At 55.5% G+C, this 25,970-nt stretch overlaps 1 protein-coding gene across 1 annotated transcript; it reads left to right on the plus strand.

Annotated features, from left to right (window-relative positions):
* Window positions 1-393: 393 nt before the first annotated feature.
* Window positions 394-25,655, plus strand: TBX4 (T-box transcription factor 4). The gene is made up of 8 exons (XM_067020524.1): window positions 394-588; window positions 1,368-1,462; window positions 9,847-9,966; window positions 11,208-11,355; window positions 21,370-21,522; window positions 22,441-22,529; window positions 22,662-22,897; window positions 24,848-25,655. Exons 1-8 carry the CDS (start codon window positions 394-396, stop codon window positions 25,477-25,479), a joined length of 1,668 nt encoding a protein of 555 aa, XP_066876625.1. The 3' UTR covers window positions 25,480-25,655.
* The last annotated feature ends 315 nt before the right edge of the window (window positions 25,656-25,970 follow it).

Here is a 25,970-nt window from a genome sequence, read left to right on the forward strand (position 1 = left end):
ACGAAAACGACCCAGGCTTCAGGCTCCAGGGTCCACTGGAGAGCAGCAGGAGGAGGCACTGGGGGTGCAGCTGGGGCAATGCCGAGAGGGCGGTCCTTCCCCCAGACCTACTCATCACACAGCCCCACACCCAAGGCAGGCGGACCTGGAACCGCACACAAACCCTCCCAGGTCCAGACCCAGAGGGAGGAGGCGAGGGTCCTGCCTGCGCTATTCTCCCTCCTATTCTCCCTCCTCCGGCGCAGGAGGGGGCGGGGTCCACGTGCGCCAGGGCGGCCTCCCAGCAGTGCCCGAAGCACCCCCACCGCCACCCGCGGCTCGGCTGCAGGGCTGCCGGGTCTCAGGCGCGTGTGGACATGGGCGTGTGACTCGCGTGTGCTGTGCCCACAGGAGATGCTGCAGGATAAGGGCCTGTCGGAGAGCGAGGAGGCCTTCCGGGCCCCGGGCTCGGTGCTCGGCGAGGCCAGCGCCGCCAACGCCGCCAACGCCCCCGAGCCCGCGCTGGCCGCGCCGGGCCTCAGCGGAGCCGCGCTCGGCAGCCCCCGGGGCCCCGGCGCCGACGTCGCCACCGCTGCCGCCGCCGAACAGGTAGGGCCGGGCCAGGCAGGCCGTCGGGTGGAGGTCGGGCGTCGGTTTGTCTGCGGGGCCGCCTGTGTCTGTCAGCCGCCCCACTGCGGGCAGGACTGTCTGCCTGTTCGCGCTACCCTGGGCAGGGCTCGCCTTCTGGCCTTCGTCCTTCCGCCACCTCGAGCCCTTGAGGCTGATCTGGGACAGGCCGGGGAGGGGAGTCCGCGGCAGAGCGAGCCCAGGAAGACAGTCCAGCTCCGACGACCCTGAGAGGGCGGGAACAAAAGCCTGGGACCAGGCGGGGCGAGTAGCCCCTGGCCAGGTGCTTGCGGGAGCCGCCGCCGCCGAGCTCCGAGGCCGAGGGGACGCCACCGTGACCATGTGCACGCCCTCTGCCTGTGCGGGTCTGCAGGAGGTGTCTGCGGGTGCGCGCCTCTGGCCGAGGGTGTGTGTGCCCATCCAGTGTTGGTGTGTCTGCCCGCAAGCCTGCTGCTATGTCGGGCCACGTGGAGTGTTTATGATTGTGTAAGAGTGTGTCATCTACCCTGGCACGGTCGGTTAGTGTGTCCTCTGCGGGCCCGTCTGTAGGTGCAGCTCCGAAGAAGGGGGTTTCAGCCACTGATTAGATTTTTAAAAATTCACCAATGGTACAGAATAATTTTTTGAAACGACATCTCGAGGCTTGGGTGCCTGGGGCTGGCAGTGTCCTGCATGGTCCCTTGGGTCTGTGTTCCCCTTTCTGATGGCTCCGCATGGAGCCGTGGGCAGGGCGACACAAGTCCCCTCTCTCCCACTCCTAGACTATCGAGAACATCAAAGTGGGCCTGCATGAGAAGGAGCTCTGGAAGAAGTTTCACGAGGCGGGCACCGAGATGATCATCACCAAGGCGGGCAGGTCAGCGCTGGTTTTACTTCGGGGGGGGCGATGACGGATGGGGGCAGTACCTTAGCAGTCCTCTCGGTCTTCAGCCCAGGGGGCGACGGGAGTCCCCTTCGCCATTCTGGCCTTAGCTCCACGTCCGGCCACAGCATCGGAACTGGCCTCGGAAGCCCCAGGGGGCTACACCACAAGGGAGAGGCAAGGGATGGAGGGAGGGGAGGGGCAGTGATATGCAAATGAAACGCAAACAGGGTCGCGTTGCCGGAGGTCCCCGCTCCAGCACTTTTGGCCCCTGGGGGGCTGCTTTGTCCTCCTCCTTTTGGGGAGCTGCTGGGTTTCTCAGGATTGCATTGACTGGGGACCCGGAGATGCCCCTCAACAGATTGAGGAAAGGGGAATGGGACCACGTTTTCCTATTTCCATTACTTTTCCCGGGGCAGCGCGAACCCCAAGTCTCTCATCCCACGGGCGCCGCTCCGCCAGTCGCCAGCACCCTCCTCGGCCAAGGGGAAGGCACCGTTGGGCCCTGTGTGTGTGTTGCTCGGGGAGTAGCCCTCGGGTGGCTGCCAGAGAGGGATGATTTATAAAGTGGAACCATCTTTAAAATGTGCTGGTGTCTGTGGGAGAGAGCCCGGAGGAGAGGGAAAGAGGAGGAAGACGCAGAACGGGGCATGATGGAGAGATTCGCTGGGGCGGTGCGCCCCGGGTGGGGTTGGAATCGCAAGGAGAGCGGTTACCAGGTGAAGGGAGATGGCTGCAGATGGAGAAGCTGGAAGGTTCAGGTTCAGGTTCAGGTTCAGAAACGTCCTCCCCCCTACTCTGCCTCCTCCACAAACTCACACTGGATTTTGGTCCCCGGGGTACAGTTTAGGTGTGAAAATGTCCCTTTATCTGACAGTGGACCCATAGTTGGGTTTTCTGAGGAATAAGATGGTGAAGCTTCAAGGGCCGAGACTGGGGAGTCAGACCTCGGGGTGGGGGTGGGGGCTACCCCTTCCGCTCACCTACTTCCATCTGTGCAACCCTCAGGCCAGGTACTTTAGAGTCTATGCCCTTTCCTCATCTCCATCTGTAAAATAATAGGTTTTTCTTTGTACAGTTGCATGTAAAGCCCTTAGCACAGCTCCTGCCACATGTAAGCACGCAATAAATGCTAACGAATACTGTTCATCATAATTAGAGAAATGTCTGGCATTTACTCAGTGTTTTTCTTCTACTTTTTAGAGAGCTCTGCTGAACTGCTTAGGGAATGATGGGTCAGAGGAAACAAAAAGCAGGCAGTTTGCTGTATGCAGAGTAGGGGTGCTGGGTCCTTCTGGTCTGCTTACTGACAGGCCCTGCAAATTTTCCTTTGTTTTGTTGCGGGAGGGGGTCTGGGCACTCGGCTGCCCTCTTGCCCAAGTCAGGGAGGTGGCAGGGCCACCCAGGGCCTCTGTCCGGGGAAGGAACTAGGAAATGTCAGGACTTGAGTTTGCTGCATTGGGGGGGTGGGGAAGGAAGATGCACTGGGGAACCTGGTGGGGGAACAGTCGTTGAGGACAGTGGGCACCAGGTGTCACAAGGCCTGCCTCTTCCTAGTTGTGTGCACTGGGGCTAGTCCCCAAGCTTCCTGTGGCTCAGAGGTGTCAGGGAAAACAGGATGGTGACTGTAGACCTACCTGCCATCCTTCCTTTTTCAGTTACTGTGAGACTCAAACCAGGGACCTTATGAGCAGTGCTTGGTAAATTGTTGAGTGGATTCTAGGTGTGAGGAGGGGATTTATTTCTTGTTACTGCTGGGATGTAGACAAGAAAAGAAGAGAAGGATCCAGAACTTCTATTTTGAGGCAGCAGAAATAACCTTGTCTCTTGAAAATGAAGGGCCAGCATGTTCTCTGGGCATGCGTGGCCTCTGCCATTTTAAACAAGGCATTTGTGATTCTCCTCAGTGGGGTTTCCCGCACCCGCATGGGTCCTCCTCCCTCCCTTCCCCAACACACATACGCGAGCACACACATATGCACGCGCGCACACGTGCACACATTTCCAGAGGTGACTGGCTTCAGGCAGATATTGGCGCCTGATCCTAGTGACAGAAGAGGCACATACCTAGAGGCTTAGAGGCAGGCCTCAGGGAATGATGATAATAATTTTTAAATGACCATGACGATGTTGGCCAATTAGGGATTCATCGCAGTCTTTCCCTGGCAGAAAGTTATCCTTGCACCAGGTCTAGTCCTTAGGAAAGTCACTAGCCTTATCCCCTGCCTGCACGGTTCTCAGAGACCCTTTTTCCTCCTGCATAGCTGCCCACTGACTTCAGAGACCACTTTCACCCCTCTGACCCCGTGTCCCCCTCCTCCCTGCTGCCTCCTTCCCACCGCAGCCGTGGAATGCACTGTGCTTTGCTCGGGCTTGTGGCCCTTCAGCGTCCTGGCCAGTGCCTCTCCCTGTCCTCTTCTTTGTGTCTCTACCATCACCTTCCTGGGACACTTCTATTTCTCAGCAGACGGCCTGGACATTTCTCCTGAACCTTGAATCATAGATTCCTAGACCGCTTGAGCTGGAGGAGAACCAAGAGAACATAAACCCAACCCCTGAGAAGGGAAGGCATTTGGCTCTTGCCCATAGAAGCAGAGTTAGGCAGCTGCCAGGTCTACACGAGCCAAGCAATGATGCCCCTCCCGCCAGAACAAACCCCTAACTTTGAGAAATTCCCTTGATTGCTTGTTTATGGGGGCCTGCTCAAGGTGGAGTTGTTGCTCTGCCCTAGAGACCCTGGCTGGTTAGGGGCATGATTGCTCTCTGGTTGGCCCGTGGAGGCATGGTGGGGGGGGTGGGGGTGGGGGGTCAGGGGCTGGAGAAAAGGAGCCCGAATGTTCTCAAGCCAGTATGAGTCCTTAGTCCCAAGCCTCTGCCTTAAGCCCTTGAAGAGCTGAAGGCCAAAGGCAAAAAGGGTCCCCTTCATTGGATAGTGATTTTGAATTCTCAAACAACTTGAGCTGGGGAATAACATGGCAGCCACAGTTCAAGCCATCAATTTCTGAATGCTCGGGGTACCCCGATGTCAGGTGTATAATGGGGCCACAGCCTTCCCTAGCCAGTCTCTGTCTCTCTCAGGCCCCTGCACCCAGAGAGTTTATGCCCTTAACTGCAGAGAACAGAGCCCTCTCTGCCTCCTCACATCCCTGCCAAGCTTGATACATGTGAGAAACTGCATTTTCTCCCAAACACAGATAAAAGTGAGCTCTACAAAATTTAAATATAAACCTCCACAATATGAAAATTTCCTAACCGTCTGACTGCTCTACTCCTAGGTCATGGTTTTGCCACCAGATAAATCTCCACTATCAGCCTTCATAGCCTGTTGAGTTCAATGTTGCTTGTGTTAGTGACAGTGAATTTGTGTTTGAAAAATGAACTACTGATGAGAACTCCTGTTGAACCTGTATTGTTTGTTATTCTGAGGCAAGGATTTGGCCCGGCTTAATCCGGGGCTTCAAAGCCAGTTGTCCTTGCTCTGTATACAGAGCGTCAGAGCCCAGTGGCGTGGGTGATAAGAGAAGTAAGGGTTGAAGACACTGGGAAAGTGGGTTGGGGAGAGAGTGCTTTGATCTCTTTCTAAAGTATTTTCTGAAAGCAAAAGTCTATCAGAAGGAAGTGTCTTCAAAAAAATCTTGAGAGAAGCAACTGGCCTTCCAAAACAGCATCCATTCCACACACCCTCTCTCCGGCCCCCCACCTCACGGAAAATATTTCTTAAAAATGCTTTGAGTGAAGTAGAAAACTCTGTGTGTGTGTAAAGTGGAAATAAATTACATAGCTCTGTCATTGCTCTCAGAAACCATTTGGCCACAAAAGCTTTGGTCTCAGTATAGACGGCACCCCTAACCTCCCACCCCCAAACTTAGCCTTAGTTGCTAGGCCCTGGCCTCTTTACAACACACCCAGAATTCTTCTTTAAGACCCCAAGACACTAGGGATAGAAAACGGGTGGGGTTTTCTGTGGACCCCTACCCTTTTCCTGCATCCCTCTCCTTTCAAACTCTGGCCTCCACGGGCCTCTGTATGTGTTTATGTACGCATATTTATGATATATACACACACATATAATTTTTTAATATCAATTTTATTGAAGTGGAACATTTCTGCAGAAAAGTGAACAAATCTTGATTGTACGGCTCTACAGACTTTCACAAAATGAACACACTGGTGTTAGCACCACCCAGATAAAGAAACAGCACGTTACTGGCCCCCAGAATCCCTCGTTTGCCCTCCCAGTCACCGCCTCTCCCCACCTCGAATCCCCTCTCCAGACTTCTCACCCCTTCGATTTGGTTTTGCACCTACATTTCAGGGAAGGCACATATAGCCTTTCCTGGGGTTCCGGATCCCCCTGAGGAAGCCGTGGGTGTGGTGGATTTGGGGTTGGGGGGCTCTGCTAATTGGAGAGAATCTGGTGGGTCCCCTCGGTTCGTTCTTTCCTGCTTCCCACCCCCATGGATTGGGAGGGAGCGAATAGGTCAGCATCTTGAATTTGGCCACCCCTTTGGCCCGGGACCCGGCACCCCGCAGCTCTCTGAGCCCAGCTGAAACTTACTTGGCCTCTCTCTCAGTGCGTCTTTACGGGTTTGTTGCCAAAATCAAAATGCCCCAAACCCTTGCCCGGCGACCCGCAAGCCTCCAACACCGAGAAACGTCCAAGGAAGCTTATCTTAGCAGTTCATTCTAAAACCATTTCCGAGTATGAAGTAGATAAGGCTCCACGCCCGCACCCTTTCAGAGCCTGTTTCATGATCAGAGGAGAGACCCCCCCGGCTTTCATCTCCTCCCGGGGCCGACGGGGCAGGCGGCTTGTTTATTCCCTGGCGGAGTAGTTTCCGCGAGGGCCGGGAGCGCCCCAAATGCCTGCGGACCGGGAGTCCGAGGCGGGCGGGGAACCAGAGCCGGGAGAGGGCGCCAGGGCCGCAGAGAGAAGGCGCCCAGGGCACGGGGAAGGGGTGCGGAGGGACGCAGGGAGCGGGTGGGACAGAAGGCGCGCCGAGCAGGGGTCTGGGTGGCCGCCGGGTGTTGAGGACAGGGAGCCAGGGCTTCACGGCCACCAGCGCTGGCAGGTGGCAGGGCTGAGAGGGATACGGGCTGCGCAGAGTCACCACTTCCCTGCTTGGCACCCCCTCCCTGTCCCACCGGGGTGTTCATTTCTGCCCCCCCCCCACCCCCGCCATAGGTGATGGTTCTCAGGTACATTTTCTTCTGGTCCTAAATCACAGAAGCAATTTACAACTCACTCTATGGTTTCATCTCTTTCAATAGAGAAGACCTTTACAGGGCGGGGTGAGCCCAGAGGAAGTCACAGCTCCCAGTTCAGCTTGGCCTCTGTGGCCTGAGTCCTGCCCTCCTGGTGAACACTCCCATGCCAGGCCTCTCGGCTCCAACCTTAGACCCTCTGGAACCAAGGGGAGATGCCCTCAGCTTGGGCAGGAGGCCTGTGAGGCTGGAGGAGTGTGTGCTTCACCTGCACACTTAGCCTTTCCTGCACACCAGGCGGGACCTTCATCCTTCTGGAGCCCGCTAGGTGGGGAAATGATAGTGCCTAGGGTCCCCACTGGGTGTGTTCTCCATGGCCCAGAAGCAGCCACCAAACTGGACGCTAACAGAGACGGAGATACCTGTTTCCATGGAGGCAGTGGTGCTCACCTGGCCAGCTCAGACCAGCTCAGCCTGGAACAGAGGGCTTTTGAACTCCGCATTCAAACCACAGATCTCATCGTCCCTCCTGATTTCTGAGGGCAGTTGCCCTAGGAAGAGGGAAAGGCAGGGCAGTGGCTAGGAGACACCTTCCTTCCCTGCCCCAACTTCCTTAAAACCTCCTGGACGCTGTTATCCGTCAGGAATCTGGTCCATGGTCAGCTTCCAGGAGAGGCCAAATCACAGGACACCACCCCATGCCTTAGGAGGCCGAGGAGAGGCTCCCTGCCAGCCTTCTCAACAGCACTAGTTGGTCTTCCCTGGTGGCGCAGTTGTTGAGAGTCCGCCTGCCGATGCAGGGGACACGGGTTCGCGCCCCGGTCCGGGAAGATCCCACATGCCGCGGAGTGGCTGGGCCCGTGGGCCATGGCCGCTGAACCTGCGCGTCTGGAGCCTGTGCTCCGCAATGGGTGAGGCTACAACAGTGAGAGGCCCGCGTACCACACACACACACACACACACACAAAGCACTAGTCCTGTCCACCTGAGCTGCTGAGGTGAAGTCCAGTAGGGAGTAGAAGGGCAAGGGCAGGACCCCATACCCACCTCTCAGCCTAGGTTATGAAGACTGTTGAAGTGGCAGCGAGCAGTTTTCTCCTGGCCCCCTTTGTGGACGCTGGCTGGGAGCAGGGGGAAGCTGTGCCTGCCCTCTGCTGTCTCCACCTGGAGTGATTATAGGAGAAGCAGGCTGAGTGCAGGGCACTGGTTCCAGGCCAACCCTAAGCCCAGCCAGGGCCGCCCCACTTTGTGGCTGTTTCTGTAGCAGTTACAAAATGGTAGCCTGCAGGGGACCGGGTTCTTGGCCTTCCCCCAGGGAGGCGGGAGCTGAGCAAACTGCTGCCTCCCTCCCCTTCAGCCTTAGGCCCACCTGGAGAGAGGCTGGGCCAGGAAGAGGGTGGTGCAGGCTCCAGCTGTGCCCCAGGGCCTGCGGGGCAGGGGGCTGGTAAGCAGGAGGCAGCATTGGGTTCCTGGGGAGGGGGTTGGGTGGACATTTGAAACGCTTTCAGTTGACATCTGAGACAAATTCTTCCACGCGGTTTATGAGTCCGTAGACTTGCCGCTAGCACAGCCCTCCTCTCTCCAGGCACACACGCGTGCACTCCGCCGTGTACACGAGCACATGTGCTCGTGCACACACACGGTCACACAGCTCCCGCACCCCTGGCCCACCGCAGCACTCATGGACCTGTCCTCCAGCGAGAGAGGGTGCACGGGCTGGGGCACCCTCCCCCTCAGGGTCCTGGCCTGGGCTTGCTGTAGGGTCTGCCAGCTTGTGGGGGCCTGGATCCCTCTGGAAGCCCTGCTCTGTCAAGGTAAGCTGGTTCCCTGTTGACAAAATGGGGGACTCCAATCATCTGTTTGAGGTGTTTAGGACAGCTTCTCCTGAGGGTTCCCATGCTGTCTCTCAGCTTCGTGAGAGCCGGAGGACCCCCTGATGGCTTTCTCAGAGTAGACTGCTTGCTCTTCTACCAGCTCAGGGGATTTGGCTACCAGTGGCCTTAGTGTCTTCAGTTAGGTTTGGCTTCTGCCTCTCTCGGGGACATCTTTGGGGGAGATCAGCTAGGAGGGGGTGGGAGCATCTGAGGAGGACTGAAGAAGTTCCCCTCTGAGGAAGTCCGGTGTCAGGGACCTGGCGACCAGGGGAGGGTACCCCGCAGGTATGGGTACATGCTGTTGTACGTTTGGTGGGCTGAGGGGTCTGAGGAAGCTCTTCTCTGGAATGTTCCCTGAGCCTCAGGGTCCTGGACAGTTTCATCATGTGCTGCAGGAACTGGAAAACTTTCTGCTTTTTTGCTGACTCTATTTTCACAGAGGTAGGTCATATACCACTGGTCTGTGGAGGAAGGAGTGCAGTCGGGGTCAGTGGTAAGAGCTGTAAGTGGACTCATTTAATCCACACAGCAACCTATGAGACTGGTAGTCCCATGTTAAAGATAAGGAAACCAAGGCATAGAGAGATCCAAGCAAGCTGCCCAAGGCATCATGGTTTGTCAGTGGTGGGGCCAGGCTGTGGACCACGGCAGGGAGGTTCTAGAATCCATGCTCTGCTCTTCAGGGCTCCTAGACTGACTTTCCCTGACGCCCAGTTAGTGCTCACAGGCCCAGGCAAGGCATTCACAGGGATAAACACCTCTGCTAAAGACACAGAAGGCATCCAGAGACCGAGCAGCACTCCTGCTCTCCTACAAGTTGGTTTGAGGCCTGGGGGTTTCCATAGAGACGTGACCCAGAGGAGGCATCTCATTGGTCATGGAAGCAGCTGACAGGGACTTCCAGGTCTTCTGCTCTGGGCCCCCGTAATGCCCCCCCACCCCCACCCCAGAACTTTCGTTGTGTATGGATGACAGACAGGAGGGAAATTAAGGCAGCCCGGTTGGTGTTGAGATCCTCTCTCACATCCTGACCAGGGTCTCTGTGCTTTAGCTGCTCACAGCCACAGACTGACAACGGCAGGGGCTCAGAGGGAGCAGCTTGTGCAGCCCTTTCCTTGTAGAGGGGGAGGCTGACCACAGAGGGAAGCAACTTACCCAAGGTCACAAAGCTCTGACCGGTGCCGAGACCTCTTGCTAAAGGGGCAGCACCTCTTAAGGCCTTCTGTCCCCTCGCCCACTCTGTGCCACCTCTCCCGGTGCTCTGTCCACGCCTCTGCGTCATCTCTCGGCTTCCCCCAGGAGGATGTTCCCCAGCTACAAGGTAAAAGTCACAGGCATGAACCCCAAGACCAAGTACATCCTGCTGATCGACGTCGTCCCCGCGGATGACCACCGCTACAAGTTCTGTGACAACAAATGGTAAGAACCCGGGACCCTCACATCATCCGCCTTCCCACTCGCACACCCATCCCCACCTGAGGTTTGGTCCAGGGACTTACCAGTTAGTCCCAGTGATTGGCCAGATCTGCAGCCTTGGGCACCGGGCCTGCTGAGGCTACAGGGTCATCAAATGTTCGCACACCTGCTGGTGGTGGGGCAGGGGCTGGGGCTGGAAATGAGCCGCAGTGTTTGGGCTTTTGGTGGATTCCAAGGGTCTGTGCTCTCCCCACAGCTGTGAACGAACAGGGTGAGTGCCTGTGCTTTGGAATGACAGATGAGCCCCAGCACTGGGCAGGTTTAGGCTCTGGCAGTGCTGTGCTCGGGGAGGGGGGCAGAAGATAGAAGCCACTTTCCTTGGGGGGCTTTGGTATTCCATAGTTAGGGCCCAGTTACCTGGGCTGTGGCGTCTCTCTCCTGTTCCTCCACTCACTTGCTCTTTGGCCGCAGAGCCTTCCCTCTTAAGCTGTGTCCCCCATCCAGAGAGAATAGTCAGGTTGAAGGGCGAAACCAAGCTGGGACCGGGTAGAAAAACGCTGGGCTGCTTTTCCTGAGGCCATCCCGTTAGTACCCTGTCTGCCCCCAGAGCCCAGGACAGCGCCCAGGGAGAGAGAGGAATGAATGAATCCGCAGTCGGGGACGTGGGCTCAGCGGTGGATGAGTAATAGGGCTGCAGAGCCTGGGCCCAGGAGGCCAGATTCAGTGGTCAGGTCCTGCCAAGGGCTTGTCTCTGTTCTGTCTCTGGGCTGGAATAGCACTCAGAGCAGCTTCTGGCTCAGGGGACAGCTACCAGTTCGTTTCTTATGTTTGTTTTGGGGGCAAGCAATTTGAAAATTGTCTACATCCTCTGAGAAGCTACCTCCAAACTTATAACATTTAAAAATTGTAAATAGAACACATACATGGAAGTGCCTAAATCTCCCCACAGCATACTTGTGATTAGCCCCATTCCTTCAAGTAAATCATCACATGTCTCTGTAATCTCACTTTCCCTTTCTTGCTGCAGTGAAATACAGGCGGTTCAGAAACACTCTCCCTCCCCAGCACTCTTTCCTCTCTCCCTCCCTCTTACCCCCAAAGCCCTAAACTGACAGTCTGATAGGACCATCAGTGATTCGTTTCTCAGGTCTCTGGGGATTTGCTCTCAGAGGGGCCCGGGAATCTGGGCTCCCCCAGGCTGCAGGGCAATCAACTGCTCTGGCTTCTCCGTGCTCTGTTGGCAGGATGGTGGCAGGGAAGGCTGAGCCGGCCATGCCCGGAAGGCTCTACGTTCACCCGGATTCTCCTGCCACTGGGGCCCACTGGATGCGGCAGCTGGTCTCCTTCCAGAAGCTGAAGCTGACAAACAACCACCTGGACCCCTTCGGCCATGTAAGCATAAGCATGGGACTGCCTGGCCTTGAGGGGCGAGTCCTGGGGCAGTGTTGGGGATGGGCGGGTCCGGGGATCTGGGATCTGGAGAATCCATTCTCGGGATCCAGCTCCAGGCCGGTTTGTGGAAGGAGCACAGGGCCTGAGTCCCACAGCAGAACATCCTTCCCCTAAGCACTTATTGGCTGGGTGACTTTGGGCAAGTTTCTTAGCCTTTTTGAGCCTTAGTTTCCTTGTCTAGCACATGGAGATGACCAGGTGAGAATTAAATGAGAGATTACGCAGGAGGCACTTTGTGCCTAAGAGGCTCCAAATAAATGGCAACTGTGACAACAAGGACAATGACGGAGCACATCTCAGCTTCAGTTTCCCCAAGTCTGGCCTGGCTGGAGCCGAAGACAAGTAAACCTTCTTGAGAAAGAGTCACTGATGAGTTCTGAAGCCTGTCTCTGGCGTGTACCGTCTGCCTGGCCCGGCAGCCACCTGCCCTGGAAGGGAAGGCCTCGCTCTGGCTGCTGTGTCAGCGCCTTCCTGGCCTTGCCCGGGACCTGGCTGTCACAAGAGAGGTTCTGGAGCCCCGGGGATCCTGCTGCTGATGCCCCATCCAGGCTGCTGAAGCTCATCCTTTCCCCCGTCTGTCCCTGGCAGGCCCACAGAAGCTTTTTATGTGGAAATATTTAGCTCAGGTGTGTGGCAAACAGAAGCCTAGGGACCTGGTATCATCTGCCAGGGAGCAGGCCTCGCCCCTCTAGGCTACCCATGGTTACCCTGGAAACGCAGGGTGGGGTGTGGTGGAGCGGATGCAGTCCAGGCTCCTAGATGCAGTTGCCCCGGCTGCACCCATGACACTCAGACCGTCCATGTGGATGGTGGTGGGGGAAGCAGGGGTGGGCGCTGTGCAGGCATGTGCCTCTTTTATGCCTCAGTTCTATTTCTGGGGAGCGGTGTGCAAATCAGAATTCTGTGAATCACAGTTCCTTATGGAAAATGCCAGTGATGCCTCATTTCTGATTGATTGGTGTGTAACTGGCAAGTAGCTCTCAGTTCTCATTTTCTCAGAGTCTGTTCAGTTCTCTTCTGGGTCACCGGTGATCTATAAGCCAGCAATTAGGAGAATGCTTCATTAACATAATAAACTCCTGACTTATCTGTTTTGCGAGCAGCCTGGGCTTTCCCGTGCAGGGCAGGCAGATGCCGTTGGGGGTGTGACAGAGACGTGCAGGTGTGCATGGTGACGTGTACTCATGTAGCCCCAGCCTCTCCCAGGGGGCAGAGACAAGCCACCATCCCACGGGAAGGGTCAGCCAAGCCCCCGCCTCTCAGAGCACAGGGTCTTTTAACCGAGGGCCAGAGGGCCCTCCCGTTCTGGCCGAGACTTTGCTCCCGGTCAGCTCCTACCTGGCCTCCTCCGCTTGGCCAGGCTGTGGGATCAACCTCAAAAGGTTAGCGAGGTCCTCGATAGTGGCAGGTGGGAAGCCACATCTGTGCCCACAATTGCACACACACGCAGACCCCAGGGGACAGACCACCGGGGTGGACACAGAGCTCGGCGGAGGCGGATCTTTGGGTGAGTGACCAGAAGTACCCAGGGAATCGAAGCTCTGGGGAATTTTGGATGCGTAGCTTGCTGTCATGGTTCCCAGCTGCAGGGATGCCTCCGAGGACTCTTCCACCTCCCTGGGCCCCTGCAGAATGTGGCAGGGGAGGGAGTCAGGTGGTTGAAAAGCTGGGATTTTTAGGAATCAGGAGACCTGGACTTCATAGCCCAGCCGTAGGTTTCCCAGCCTGCCTTGCCTCTGTGGTGGCTCTACTGGAGTCCATGAGGGGTTTGCAGTAACCCTGCATATAGTCTTGAGTCTGGGCCAGTGGGGCTGCTTGCTGGGCTCGTGACGTTGGAGGTGCCCCTGGCTACACTCGCCGTGCCTGCCAGGGGCTCGCCTCTCCCCGGCAGGAAGGACATTCCCCATACTAACTCACCTTCCTCCCTGGAGGGTTCGGGTGCAGAGCATCTTCCTTCCCCCCATCCCCGAATTTACCCAGCATGTGAAGTCTGTTGGTTACAGCTCCCCTTGTGGGGTGGCAGGGCTCAGGGAGATGAGGTGCTCGTCTCAGGAGCTGGGAGTAAAGGAGCAGAGCGTGGACGCCCCTGCCTTCTGATGCCTAGTCCCGCACTCCATTGGCCTCTCCACCTGTCTTTCCGTACCCAGAGCTTGAGCTGTCAGATCTTCAGCAATTTGGAGCATCGCTGGAGAGGGAGCAGCCTTTGACCATGCAGGCAAGGGCTGTGGAGGATGAGCTAACTTCCTCGACATATCAAGGCAAAGTGGCCCATTTGAACCTTGGCTTTCCGCTCCTTGGTCTGTGACACCTGGAGTGGCGAGCTCTCCCAGTCACCCTTCTTGCTGCAGGAGCCTGGGAAAGAGCCATCTTCTGCTGTGAACTTGCCCCAGACAAGTCCTTCTACACAGCTCACCTCCACACTTGCAATTTTCCCTAAAAGCTTCCAGACCTCAGGGAACTTTCTCCAGCCAAATGGGCTGTGGACTTTCCCCTTGGGTCTCACAGTATCTCAGAGATTTTAGCAGCTGTCTCCCATTTGCAGACTTCCCCCAGGAGAAGGGTCCAGAGTCCAGGAACCCCTCAGGCCACAGGGCCACATGTTCTGAAAAGACAGGATTGGCTTCTGACAAGAAGACTCCAGTGGTTTTTTGCTGTGAGTCCAGGAAAGCCCTCTGTCCTTGAGGGGTAGGTTCAGGGTGTGACCCCTGGATTCTGGGTGTAAGCCTAGGGGCAGAGGATGGGCAGGGGCAGAAAGGATCAGGGGGCTGGGGCCAGGCTGGGTGCTCCAGTTCAGCTCCACTGCTGTGGCTCCACTGGCTACAGAGGAGCCAGTGGAGCCACAGCAGTGGAGCTGCTCCTACTTGCCGAGCCCTCCTACCCCTAGCAGGGTCCTGTGCCAGGTGACCACGTGATGGGAAGAGAAGCTGCTTCGGGAAATTGAAGAGGGCCTCACTGGGGTGGGGCCTGCGTCCTGCAGTGGGACGTGGAGGTGACTGGCACGTGGGTCTTACTTTTCTCCTGATCTGGAGGAAGGGAGGGGATGGCTGCAGTGAGGTGTGTGTGTGTGTGTGTGTGTGTGTGTGTGTGTGTGTGTGTGTGTGTGACAAGGGGAATGGCCGTCTTCACTAACCTCTTGTGTCTCAGGACTCCCAGATTGCCGAGGGAGAAGGTTAGCTTTTGATTTCGGGCATAGTAGGTCTCACTGTTCCAGAGGCAAAATTAGCCCTGGACTGGGGGTGTGGGCTCCCAGGCCACAAAGTGGCACATGCGCCATCCCCTCAGGGTGCTTCCTTCTCCGGCCACAGGCCTCTTAGCCTAGTTGGTTACTGCTGAGCCTTGGAATCCAAGCTTAAATGCCGCATCTTCAGGGAGACGGTTCAGGGTCCCCATTCTATGCTCTCAGAGCACCATGCACCTTTCTGTCCAAGTACTTACCACAGTTATAATTTTATACTTATTTGTCAAATTTGCTTTTGAATAGGAAATACATTCACATGGTTTAAAAATCAATCAATGAATAAATAAAACACGTCTGCAATGAGACATTCCCCTCCCCTGGTTCCCCATCCACCTAGTTTTTTCCAGCTCTGGCCACAGGTAACCATTGTTACTAATTTCTTCTCAGTGTTTCTTTTTGCATATGCAGGCAGAATACAGAGTCTCAAATCCCTTCTTTTCCACACAAAAGGTAACATACTATAAACACTGCACCTTGCTTTGTAAACTTGGTGTAGCATGGAGATCATTCCAGTCACGTAGAGCTGCCTCATTCCTTTTTTTTACAGCTGTATAGAATTTCATCATGTGATTGTTCCATTAATTATGTAGCCAGTCCTTATTGAAGGAATTAGATGTTTTCCTATATTTGCTCTTTTGATTAAGCTTGTACATATGTCGTTTTATACGTATGGCAAGTATTCTTTCTGATAAATCGCCTGTTCAAGGGGTGCTTGGATTTGCAATTTGTAATTCTGCCCTCCACTGGGGTCCCAGTGATGTGGGTTCCCACCATCACTGTAGCCTCGCGAACATGGTGGCAGAGAAAGGTTTGGATCTTTGCCAGTTTGATGGGTGAACTATAGATGTCAGTTTTAGTTTCAATTTATGTTTCCTTTATTATGAGTGAGATTAAGCATCTTTTTTATATGTATCTCCTCTTCGGTCCTTATCCTTTGCTCATTTCTCTCTTAGATTTATTTTTTTTCAATCACCTATCCATTCTAGGAGATTTGATACATTAGGAAGATTTCGCTCCTAATCTGGGATGTTGAATTGCTTACACGTTTTCCCCGTTTGTCACCTGTCTTTTGGCTTGGCCTGTAGTGGTAATTCCTACACAGGAGTTTTTGATTGAATGCGTTGGTCTTTTCTCTGTGCGTTCTGGATTTTGAGGAATTGAAAGCCCCTCTCAACTCTTTACTTATAAGGGAGTTTTCTTGTGTTTGCTTCTAGTATTTTACGGAATTATTATTACACTTAAACCATTGATCCTTTTGGAATTTATTCTGGCATTCTATATGAGGTGTGAATCCAACTTTTTTTTTTTTCTAGAGAGCTATCCAGTGGTTCCCACCACCAATAACTGACTAGTCCCCTTCCCTCTCTGGTTTAGGATGCCTTATTTCTGTACACTAAATCCCCTTCTGAATCTGTGTCTGTTCATGTGCCAGTGCCTTAACTGTTGAGACTTCATAATAGGTTTTAGTGTCTGGCAGGCTTGGTCCCCCTGCATTGCTCTTTTTTTTCAGAGTTTTCTTGGCTCATCTTGTCCATTTTTTTAATATGAGTTTTAGAATCAGCTTGTAGTGTTGAGAAAGAAACTTGCTTGTACTTTTATAAGAATCGCTTTAAATTATAAATTTACTTAGGGAGGATTGATAGGGATGCCTTTCTCTTTGTTGAAGTCTGATTTTTGTCCTTCAAAGGTGTATTCAAGTATTTTTCCCGAGGTCCTACACATTTGCTGCAAGCTATTTCATCTTGTTTGTTACTATTATCAGTGCAGTCTTTGGTCCACTACTTTTTCTCACCACTGATTTTTGCTTGATTTTTGGATTACCGTGTGACTTCCCCACTGGATGGTAAACCGTGAGGTTTTTCATCACCATTGCGTCCTGGTGCCTGGCAGTGAGTGGTGGTGAGCAGTGAGTGAGTGAACCTACTGACGGGGGCATTATTTAGACAGAGAAGGCACTTCCTCCGCTGGGGACTGATGTCCCCCCAAAGCATATGCCAGCCAGCGGGGACCCAGAACTACTGGTCTCCCTCTTTTCCTCCCACGTTTGCTGAGCCCTGACAATGCGCCACGCCTTGCCGGGCGCTCTGGGACGTAGACCACCCATCCGGCTCCAGACTGGGCCTCACCCTCCCCAGCCACATGGGTGCAGGTGCAGGTGCAGGTGCAGGTACGAGCTAAGGCTCGGAGAGTAATGCTGCTGCTGGCTCTGCTTCCCATCGCTGTCTGAGGTTGGGCAGACGCCTTCCCCTGCTTGAGCCTCAGTTCCTTGCCTGTTAAAATGGGGCTAATAATAATACCTCCTTTACAGGGATGTTGTAAAGATCAATTATGCGATGTGTGTAGCACACTCATCACAGGGCCTGGCACAGAGGCTGTGTTCAGTCACCGCTGGCTGTCATTGCTGTGACTGGGAGAGAAGGTGGGAAGGCTGCTGCCCGAGGCGTGAGGCCTCAGGCCTGTCTGGCCCAGGCCTCTTGAGTCGGATCACGGGTTGTCCGGCTCAGTTCTAGTTTGGATATTCTTCGGGCCAATCTTTGGGTCTCTCCGGTCTTAGTTTTGCTGTGTTTTTTTTTTTTTTTTTTTTTCTTTTTTCTCTAAGTTGCAGATCCTGTCTCTTTCCTAAACCTCTTTGCGGGGCTGGAGAGGGTAAGAAGGATGATGGAGAAGGTCGTCTTAGAAAGTAAAAATGTGATGCAGGAGAAAATTTGGTTTTAATATATGACAAACAGACATTAGCCCCACTTGTTGTGTGGCTGGCATCCAGATACTCTGTGCTCTACGATGGGTGACAGGGCCTGGTGACTCCTCAACCCCTGCAGTGTTTGGTTGAAACCTTATCCTTAATTACCGAGCTTGTTGTTGAGAGCAGTGTGTGTTGTCTCAAGGGCCATCTGGAACCTTCCCCGGATTCAATCTCCAACCAGCTGTGTGTCCTTGGGCAAGTCACGTTCCCGCTACTCATCTCCTGTTCCCCGTCTTTACAACTGGGAGGTGAACTAGAGTGATCTCTAAGGTCTGTCCCTCCACGCCCTGATGTGCTGTGATTCCAACACAGATAAATCTGGACCTCGTTAGCCAAGCACGCTATGGCGATCTCTTGAGGAGATGGATGTTTGGCGCTATCACAACTGTGAAAATAGAACAGGCCTCTGACTTGTAGCCAGAACATAATGAATCCCATTTCTGTAGAACAGTGATGGCGACGGGAGCAGCCGTGTAGTGGGGTTTTTTGACGCGGCTGGCCCATTTGACCCAACATCCTCTGCAAGAGATACAGGTGTGAGATTCTGGCTAAACAGTTTAATGCGGCGCCTGAGGAACTTCCGAGTAAAGCCGGGCACGAGTCACTGAGGTAGCCTCCCATTCTCCCAGGCCGCCGGGACCGACGCTGTACTTTGTGTCTGCATTGGTTCAATGGGTGGGACTTTCTTCCACACGCTGTCAGAGGCGGGTGGGGTGTTTGGGACCACTTCGTCGAAGGCCTCACTTTACAGATGGGGGACCCCGATGACTGGAGGGGAAGAGCTCGCTCAGGGCTTGCAGCTGGTGGGCAGAGATCCATAGAAGCTTCTGGGCCTCTCTTGGCTTCTCTGTGGCTGGGATTGGACTCCCCAGTGGCCCCTACCTGCCCTTGCAAGTCTGGCAGTTGCTCTCTTCCCAGATTTCCCTGCCAGCCTGTCTGGTTCCCTCTGCTAGAAGGTGTGTCTGGCAATCTCTCCACCCTTGTCCTCCAGGACCTTGTCTGATAGGCTAAGGATTCGGCCTTTATCCCAGGGGGCAAGAGGGAGCCATCAAAGGTGGCATCATGAATTGAAGATGTTTACTGAGCCCTAAATACTGGCAGGAGTTTGGGGGCCAGCGGGCAAGGGAGGCAAGAGGAAGAAATACAAAGGGCCCTGCTCTCAAGCAATGTACGGTCTTCCTGGATGAGCCAGAAGGTTTTAAGCAAGGGAGTGACCTGATGTGAGTGACGTGTAGCAGGTGAAATGGAGAGGAAGTAGAGGGAGACAGGGAGGGGGCTGCCGCAGAGCCCAGTGAGGCAGCGGGGCCTGAGCCAGGGCTGTGCAGGGGGAACGGAGGAGCCCTTGCTTTACAGGTGGAGTCACAGGCCTTGGTCACTGATTGGACCTGGAGGTGGGTGACAGTCAGGGGGAGGGGATTGATGATGGCCAGGGCTCTGGCTGGACTGGCACAGCCTGTGGCTGCCCAGGTGGCAGAGCAACAGGGTGGCTGCTGCTGTTTGTCCCAAGGTGTCCTTAAGGGACGGCACAGCCTCACTGCATGGTGACTGCAACATCTGCTTTGGGTTCTGTCCGCCCGTTGTCTGTGTTCTCCCCTTGGGCGCCCCCCACCCCCTGCCAGGAGAGCTGGACTGATGCAGGGTTAGCCCTGCGTGTCAGGGGCTGGAGCGTGTGAGTGATCATGGAAGGATTGTCTGTGCACGTGTTTGATCACTATTTTTGACCTGAAAAGTGCCTTAGAGGTTATCCTGTCTCTAGTGAGCAAAGAAAGACAAGGGAGGAGGGGACAGAGAGCTTGTGGTCACGGCCCAGGTCTTTCTCCTCCCATATCCTGGTCTTACACTTACTTGTTCCTGTTTTGAAGTAGTGGAGCCTGGAGGTACAAAAGGAATAAAAGATATGGCCCTTTCTCTTGAGGAGTTATACTTTAATTGAAGGGCCAAGAAGAAAGGGGAAGCCGCTAGGAAGCAGCACAACAGCCAAGTAGACAATGCGTGGAAAGGAAGTTTCAGAATTGGGAGTTCAGAGCAGGCCTTAGTAGTGTGGGAAGGCTTCCTGGAAGAGTTGGGCCTTGAGATGCTAGTCCTAGAAGGGGAGGGAGAATGGGAAAGGAAGGTCAAGGCAGCAGAGGGAACTGCCTGTGCAAAGGTGCAGAGGCAGGAATCTGGCATCCAGGCTACCTCCCGGGCAGTCAGGTGCTGGGTCTTCTGGGCACTGGGGTCCTTTGTGGGCTCCTGCAGCGTGGGTACGGTGCAGGGTGACAGAGTAACCTAAAGGGTCTGGGAGGTGCTTCCCAGCCCCAGCCCCTCTCCCGAGGGGCCCCTTCCCAGCCTCCTGGAACACGAAGTCCCTTGAGGCCTCCCCGGATAGGACTTGTGTCCTTCAGTCCCACGCTGAGGTTTGCTTGGCAGGCTCCCAGCTGGGCAGTGGGTTCCCAACTGCAGGATGGGATTTGGAATTTGGGGAGCTCTGTACTTGCCCCAAGAGGGTCCAGAGGTTTGTCACTGAGGGCTGAGTGAGGAGTGGCCCGTGCAGAAGAGCTAGTTTCTGCTGGATGCAGCTGCCCAGCCAAACCGAGGAGCCCGGGGAAAGTCAGAGCCTACAGCCCGGCTCCTGGGCTGCCCACGCCCTTGGCTAAGCCTCTCCCTGGGCTGCCTCTGTCCCCAGGGTGTGAGGAGAGCAGAACCTCGCCAGACAAAGGCTTCGGCCCAGGCTTGCCACGGAAGGGCCTGGCTCGGGCCCCTTGCTTGGCACTCTGGTCACTCAGGGGTTAAAGCTCTCACCAAGCCTCAGCCCCAGGCCTGGCCCCTGGGAACCTGGAAGGGTAGGAGCCAGCAGAGACAGCCCAAGGGAGGGGCACTCCCTGCGGAGAGAAAGCAGCTCAGAGGGGACCAGCCTCACCCAGCCAGGACAGGAGCCAAAGGGTTAACAAAAGCAGCGGTGCTGATAAAATGCCCCAAATGCCTGGTCCTACCTCCAGTGGGAAGGGCGTCTGGTAAATGTCAACGTTAAAAAATACATTTTAATGGCACATGATGCTGCGCTACCGTGGGGCACAGCCAAATGGAGTGGGTTTGGGGCCGCAACTACCGTGTGTTTCTCCCGGGGCTCTGGGCCAAGTCTCCTGGGCTCTTCGCCTTTTGCCCCAGGCATCCTCAAGGGCTGGGGGTGCCTGGGGCCTCTGGGCTTCCTCCTACCTTGGTACCTTGAACTCTAGTCCCTGATGGCACTCCCCTCCTGGCTGTGAGCTGCCTGGGACAGGTCTGAAGGCAGAGTGCCTCTGGGTGTCCCCACTGTCCCCTCAGCAGGCCTCCGTGAATGAAGGAAGGGGTGCCCCGAGGAAACAGGTCAGAGTGCACCATTTTCCTCAGCATCCCCCCTCCCCCATCTTGCAAACCCTGGGCTGTGAAGCTGCTTTTGTTGCTGACAAAAGTGAGAGGAGGGGCTGAGCGCCCACCCGCTGCTGACAACTCTCCAAAAGGCAGGTCCCAAATAAGTGGGGAGGGGTGAGCAGGGGAAGAAGAGCTGGATAGGACAGGGGGACGCCCCCGGGAAGAGTCAGCCTGCCGGGCTGCAAGCTGAGGCTCAGAGAAGTCGAGGGACTTGCCTGAGATCACACAGCGAAGTCAGTGGCACCTGGACTTTCGCCTACAACTCAGAATTCCACCAACTACACCGTGCTGAGTTCATTGGGGCTTTTAAATGGTTATGTCCCCATTTCCACACTGAAGGGTCTGTAACATCTAGGAGGTCCTGGGACCAGGAGTTGGTGCTGGAGCAGAGAGTCCAAGTGGGGCCCAGGGGCCTGGTTCTTCAACCTTCAGGGGAGGTTTGGACCTTTCTGGGCTCAGCCCCTGTGGTCAGGCCCTGGAGCCCGGGTTTTTAGGACAAGGAAAGCCAGCCCCAGGCCAGCTGAATGAGGCCGAAGACAAGAGGGTGGGGACCCGGAGCTCAGAAGAGACCCTTCTCTTCCAGATCATCCTCAACTCCATGCACAAGTACCAGCCGCGGCTACACATCGTGAAGGCTGACGAGAACAATGCTTTTGGCTCCAAAAACACAGCCTTCTGCACCCACGTGTTCCCAGAAACTTCCTTCATCTCTGTGACCTCCTACCAGAATCACAAGGTACAGCCCCACCACTGAGGCAGGAAGTGAAGCCCCGATGCAGCAGGGCAGGCGCCTCAGGAACCTGCTGAGCCCTGCAGAGCAGTGAGAAGTGGAGTGATGTGCAGGAAAGGAGACCAGATTCCTGAACCCCCAGCGCAGAGTAACTGTGGTCTCTATGCTGGGGGTGGACAGAGTTGGCAACTGTAAAGACCAGGAGCGTGGAGCTTGCCCTGTGGCTCAGTGCTGGGCCCTTTGGTTCTACAGTCTTCTTCCCCCCGGTGGTATTCTGCACGTGCAGAGAGAAGGGGATGGAACAGGGAGAGGAGCCCTGGGGCACTGCCAGCTGTGTGAGCAGGTGACTGAGCCAGCTGGAGGCCCTTCCCAGGCAGCGGTCACAGGGCCCTGGCATGTCCTGGCCCACCTTCCACCCCAGCCCGACCATCCCAAACTGCCTCCCGATCCCCGCCTGGGCCACCCTCCCCTGCCCCGCTGCCTTTGCCCACGCCGTCCTTCTCAGAAGGCTTTCACATCTGCACAGTGGGACCGGCCAGATCAGGGGAAGGATCTTAGGCAGAAGAGTGACAGAGTCAGGTTTGCATTTAGAAGAGTCACGCAGAACCTGACGTGGCAGTTGCACTGGAGGGGGATGATGTGGATGGGAAGCTGCTACAGGCCCCCGGGAGAGGACGATGAGGGGCTGAATCAAGGTAGCCCGGGGGTGGGGAGGGAGAGCGGGAGACAGAGCCAGAGGTTCTGCCGCCAGTGGAAGGGATAGGAGCCGGCGACGTGAAGGGCAAGGCCAAGGACGCCTCAGCAAGACGCGGCTTCCCCAGACACTGCCGGGGGTTCTGAATGGGCCTGGGGTCGGGGAGGAGGGCCAGAGGCCAGCCCAGTCCTCTCCCCCCAGTGACTCTCCCGTGTATCCTGTCCTGACAGATCACACAGCTGAAAATTGAGAACAACCCTTTTGCCAAGGGGTTCCGGGGCAGTGATGACAGTGACCTCCGCGTGGCCAGGCTGCAGAGGTGGGGCTGCTCCGGCCTGGGGGTGGGACGGGTGGGGCGGGTGGACCCGGTTCAAGCACAGGGACTCCGTAACCCTCAAGGTATCTCCACTCCCTTCCCGTCTCCTGCTGACTGTCCTCCCCTCGCCTCCAGCAAAGAATATCCCGTGATCTCCAAAAGCATCATGAGGCAGAGGCTCGTCTCCACGCAGCTGTCATCCAAGCCTGACGTCAGCCCCCTGCATGGGGCTCACCAGGCGCTCCAACACTACCAGTATGAGAACGGGGCTCACATGCAGTTCGCTGCGGCTGAGCCCCAGGACCTTCCCCTCAACACCTTCCCAGCCCAGAGGGACTCCAGCCTCTTCTATCACTGCCTGAAAAGACGAGGTACCTCTCTCCCGGTCTAGAAGCCCTGGAGGGTGGGGGGGGGGTGACACTCTCCCCACAAACACTCCCCACTGCACATGTGAGCACGCACGGGTGCGCGCACACACACACACACACACACACACACACACACACACACACACCTGGTTATTGTGTGGCCTGGGAGAGCGAGCCTGAAGCGTTGGGGGCCGTGGCCAGGCTCAGTGCAGGGATGCAGGGATATGCTTCTTGCTTTTCACGCAGGCCTCAGAACCCTCGCAGGCACCTTGCGGCCTTGGTGTCCCCAGACACCGGTACCCCCTCCCTAGCCCCAGGTGCTGCTTTGAGCCGGGTGGGCAGAGGACACAAGTCAGCCAGGCTCTGTCTCTAGGTGTGGGAGGAGGTGGAAGCATCACAATCCCAAGGTTTCCATTTAGGGAGGCGACCTCCATCCTAACACAGGGAGTCCCTAGCACAGGCTCCCCACCTCATCACACCATATCTGCAAAGGCTTCTTGAAAGTGGCAGGGAGCTGTTGTGGATGCACATGGGGGACCAGGACGACAGGCAACTGTTGACTTGTCCCTGCTGGCTTCTTTGTGAGAAAGAGGAGTCCCGAGCCGAGAACCGGATGTGCTCTGGTACCAGGTCTCGATTTCTCCCTCTAAAAATATGAATGATTAGTGTTATTACACCAGAAGTCCTCACAGGGCCACTGAATTGTCTTGGGGATGAGTTTGGGGACTTCTGCTTGCAATCCAGAATGTTCTCTCAGCCCAGCTCCTAGGGACCAGCCAGGCAGGCCCCTGAGCACCCACCAGACCAGGTCCAGTAGAACTCGTGAGCTAGAGCAGGGGCTGGCAGACTGTGGCCTTTGGACCAAATCTGGCCTGCTGTCTGTTTTTGTTCAGCCTGTGAGTCATACAAAATGGTTTTTACATTTTAAATAGTTGAAAAAAGTCAAGACTGTTTCGTGATATATGAACATTATATGAAATTCAAAGTTTGGTTTCCATAAATAAAGTCTTATTGGAACACAGCCAAACCCATTTATTTACCTATTGTCTGTGGCCTCTTTCCTGCTGAGAATCCCTAGAGAAAACAGAAGGAGGGAGACCAAGACAAGCGACTGGACACGTGTTCTTAAATTCGTTGAGTGGGCTGCCGCCCAAGTCCTCAGGCCTGGGTCACCCCTGCTTCCCAGGGGAGCCCGTGCTCGTCCAGAGAGTCAAGCCCTCACGCCTGAGGATGTTGAAAGACGCACATCCATGGTTTGGAGCAGTTAATGTCGCCTTTCCCGAGACAGAGTATTAGCTTAGCCTTAAAAGTACAAGTCACCTTTTACTTATTAACAGCTCCGTTTCTTAATTGTGTAAATGCTGTTATGTTGGAATCTGTGTAATTACAATCTGATGGGACTTCTTTGAACATATGTAGGGTTTACTTCCTCCTCTAAAAGCAATAGGAGTGTGCCTGTGAGTAGCTTTGTCTTGCTAAGGCCTTCCCGGGAGTGGAGGGTTGAGGCCGAAGCATCGCGGCTTTAATTTTCTGGCTAATTCAGGCAGATGTAGCCTCTGGGCCCGGTCTGGGCTGGCAGTTGCTGGCACTTTCCTTGGCCAGGGTGGGCCTAGTCTAAGAGTGCCAGCACACATTAAGGCCTCTTACCATCCCCAAGAGTCAGGGTGGCAAAGGATCAAAGGTATGCACTGACTGGTTAAACACATCACTCAGTGTCCAGTGGTGCAGCGTGCCCCGTGGCCTTTGAGCATGGTCCATGATCCGACCACTTCTTGGCTGCTGCCGCCTTTGAAAAGCTGTAGCTGATTAAAATGGTTCTGGGAGTGCCGTGGTAGCATGGGGCAGTGGGGGCCCTGAATGACAAGGATGGGCTGTCCTAGCGTCCAGCAGGGGTATTCGGGGCCCTGGGCTGGTGGAAATGGCTCTTCCTGAGGTTTCTTTGTCTTCCGGCAGACAGTGCCCGCCACCTGGACTTACCCTGCAAAAGATCTTACCTGGAAGCTCCCACTGCAGTGGGGGAGGATCATTATTTCCGGTCTCCCCCTCCCTACGACCAACAGATGCTGAGCCCCTCCTACTGCAGTGAGGTGACCCCACGAGAAGCCTGCATGTACTCAGGTTCAGGGACCGAGATTGCCGGGGTGTCCGGGGTGGACGACTTGCCCCCGCCCCCACTGAGCTGTAACATGTGGACGTCAGTGTCGCCGTACACGAGCTACAGCGTTCAGACCGTGGAGACTGTGCCTTACCAGTCCTTCCCCACGCACTTCACCACCACCACTATGATGCCCCGGCTGCCCCCCATCTCGGCTCCGAGCTCCCAGCCGCCCGGAAGTGCCCACTTCAGCGTCTACAATCAGCTCTCACAGTCTCAGGTCCGAGAGCGAGAGCGGGGGCCCAGCGCCTCCTTCCCGAGGGAGCGCAGCTTCCCCGTCACCGGCACCGCGTGCGAGCGGAAGCCGCCCTCGCCGCACCTGAATGCTGCCAACGAGTTTCTCTACTCGCAGAGTTTCTCCTTGTCCCGGGAAGCCTCCTTGCAGTATCATTCAGGAATGGGGACTGTTGAGAACTGGACTGACGGATGACTCCCAGGGCCCGTCCACAGCCCCAGGACCGCGTTGACCCAGCATTAACCTCTGAGGGTGGCATGCACTACCAAGAAACACAGGAAGGTATCATAGAGGGTGGGGTGCGAGGGCGCGTGAGCGTTTCTTTGGAGGGCATCTATCTTCTGACATACGACTGAGGCCGTGACAAAGGAAAAAACACACTTATCTGGGAAGTGATTTTGGCTGCAGGACCTGGATCCATTGTCATCTGATATCTCTTGACATGCCCATGGGTGGGATGGGAGTGGAGAGTTCAGGTGGTGAGGTCTCTCCTGCAGGGGAAGTCGGGGGAAGGTTCTCGTTGCTGGGGTGGGAGGGGTCTCTGCACATCTTAAGAGTCCTGGCCTTGCAAGGGAGCTGAGAATCTTGTTTTGGGAGCAGGAGGCCCATTCCTTTGGCTTCCGGAGAGTCTGTGAGACCACCTGAGAGGTGGGCTCAGCTAAGCCACGAAGCCCTTCTGGGAGAGG

This window comes from Kogia breviceps, chromosome 19 (assembly GCF_026419965.1).
Source record: "Kogia breviceps isolate mKogBre1 chromosome 19, mKogBre1 haplotype 1, whole genome shotgun sequence".
Classification (NCBI taxonomy): domain Eukaryota; kingdom Metazoa; phylum Chordata; class Mammalia; order Artiodactyla; family Physeteridae; genus Kogia; species Kogia breviceps.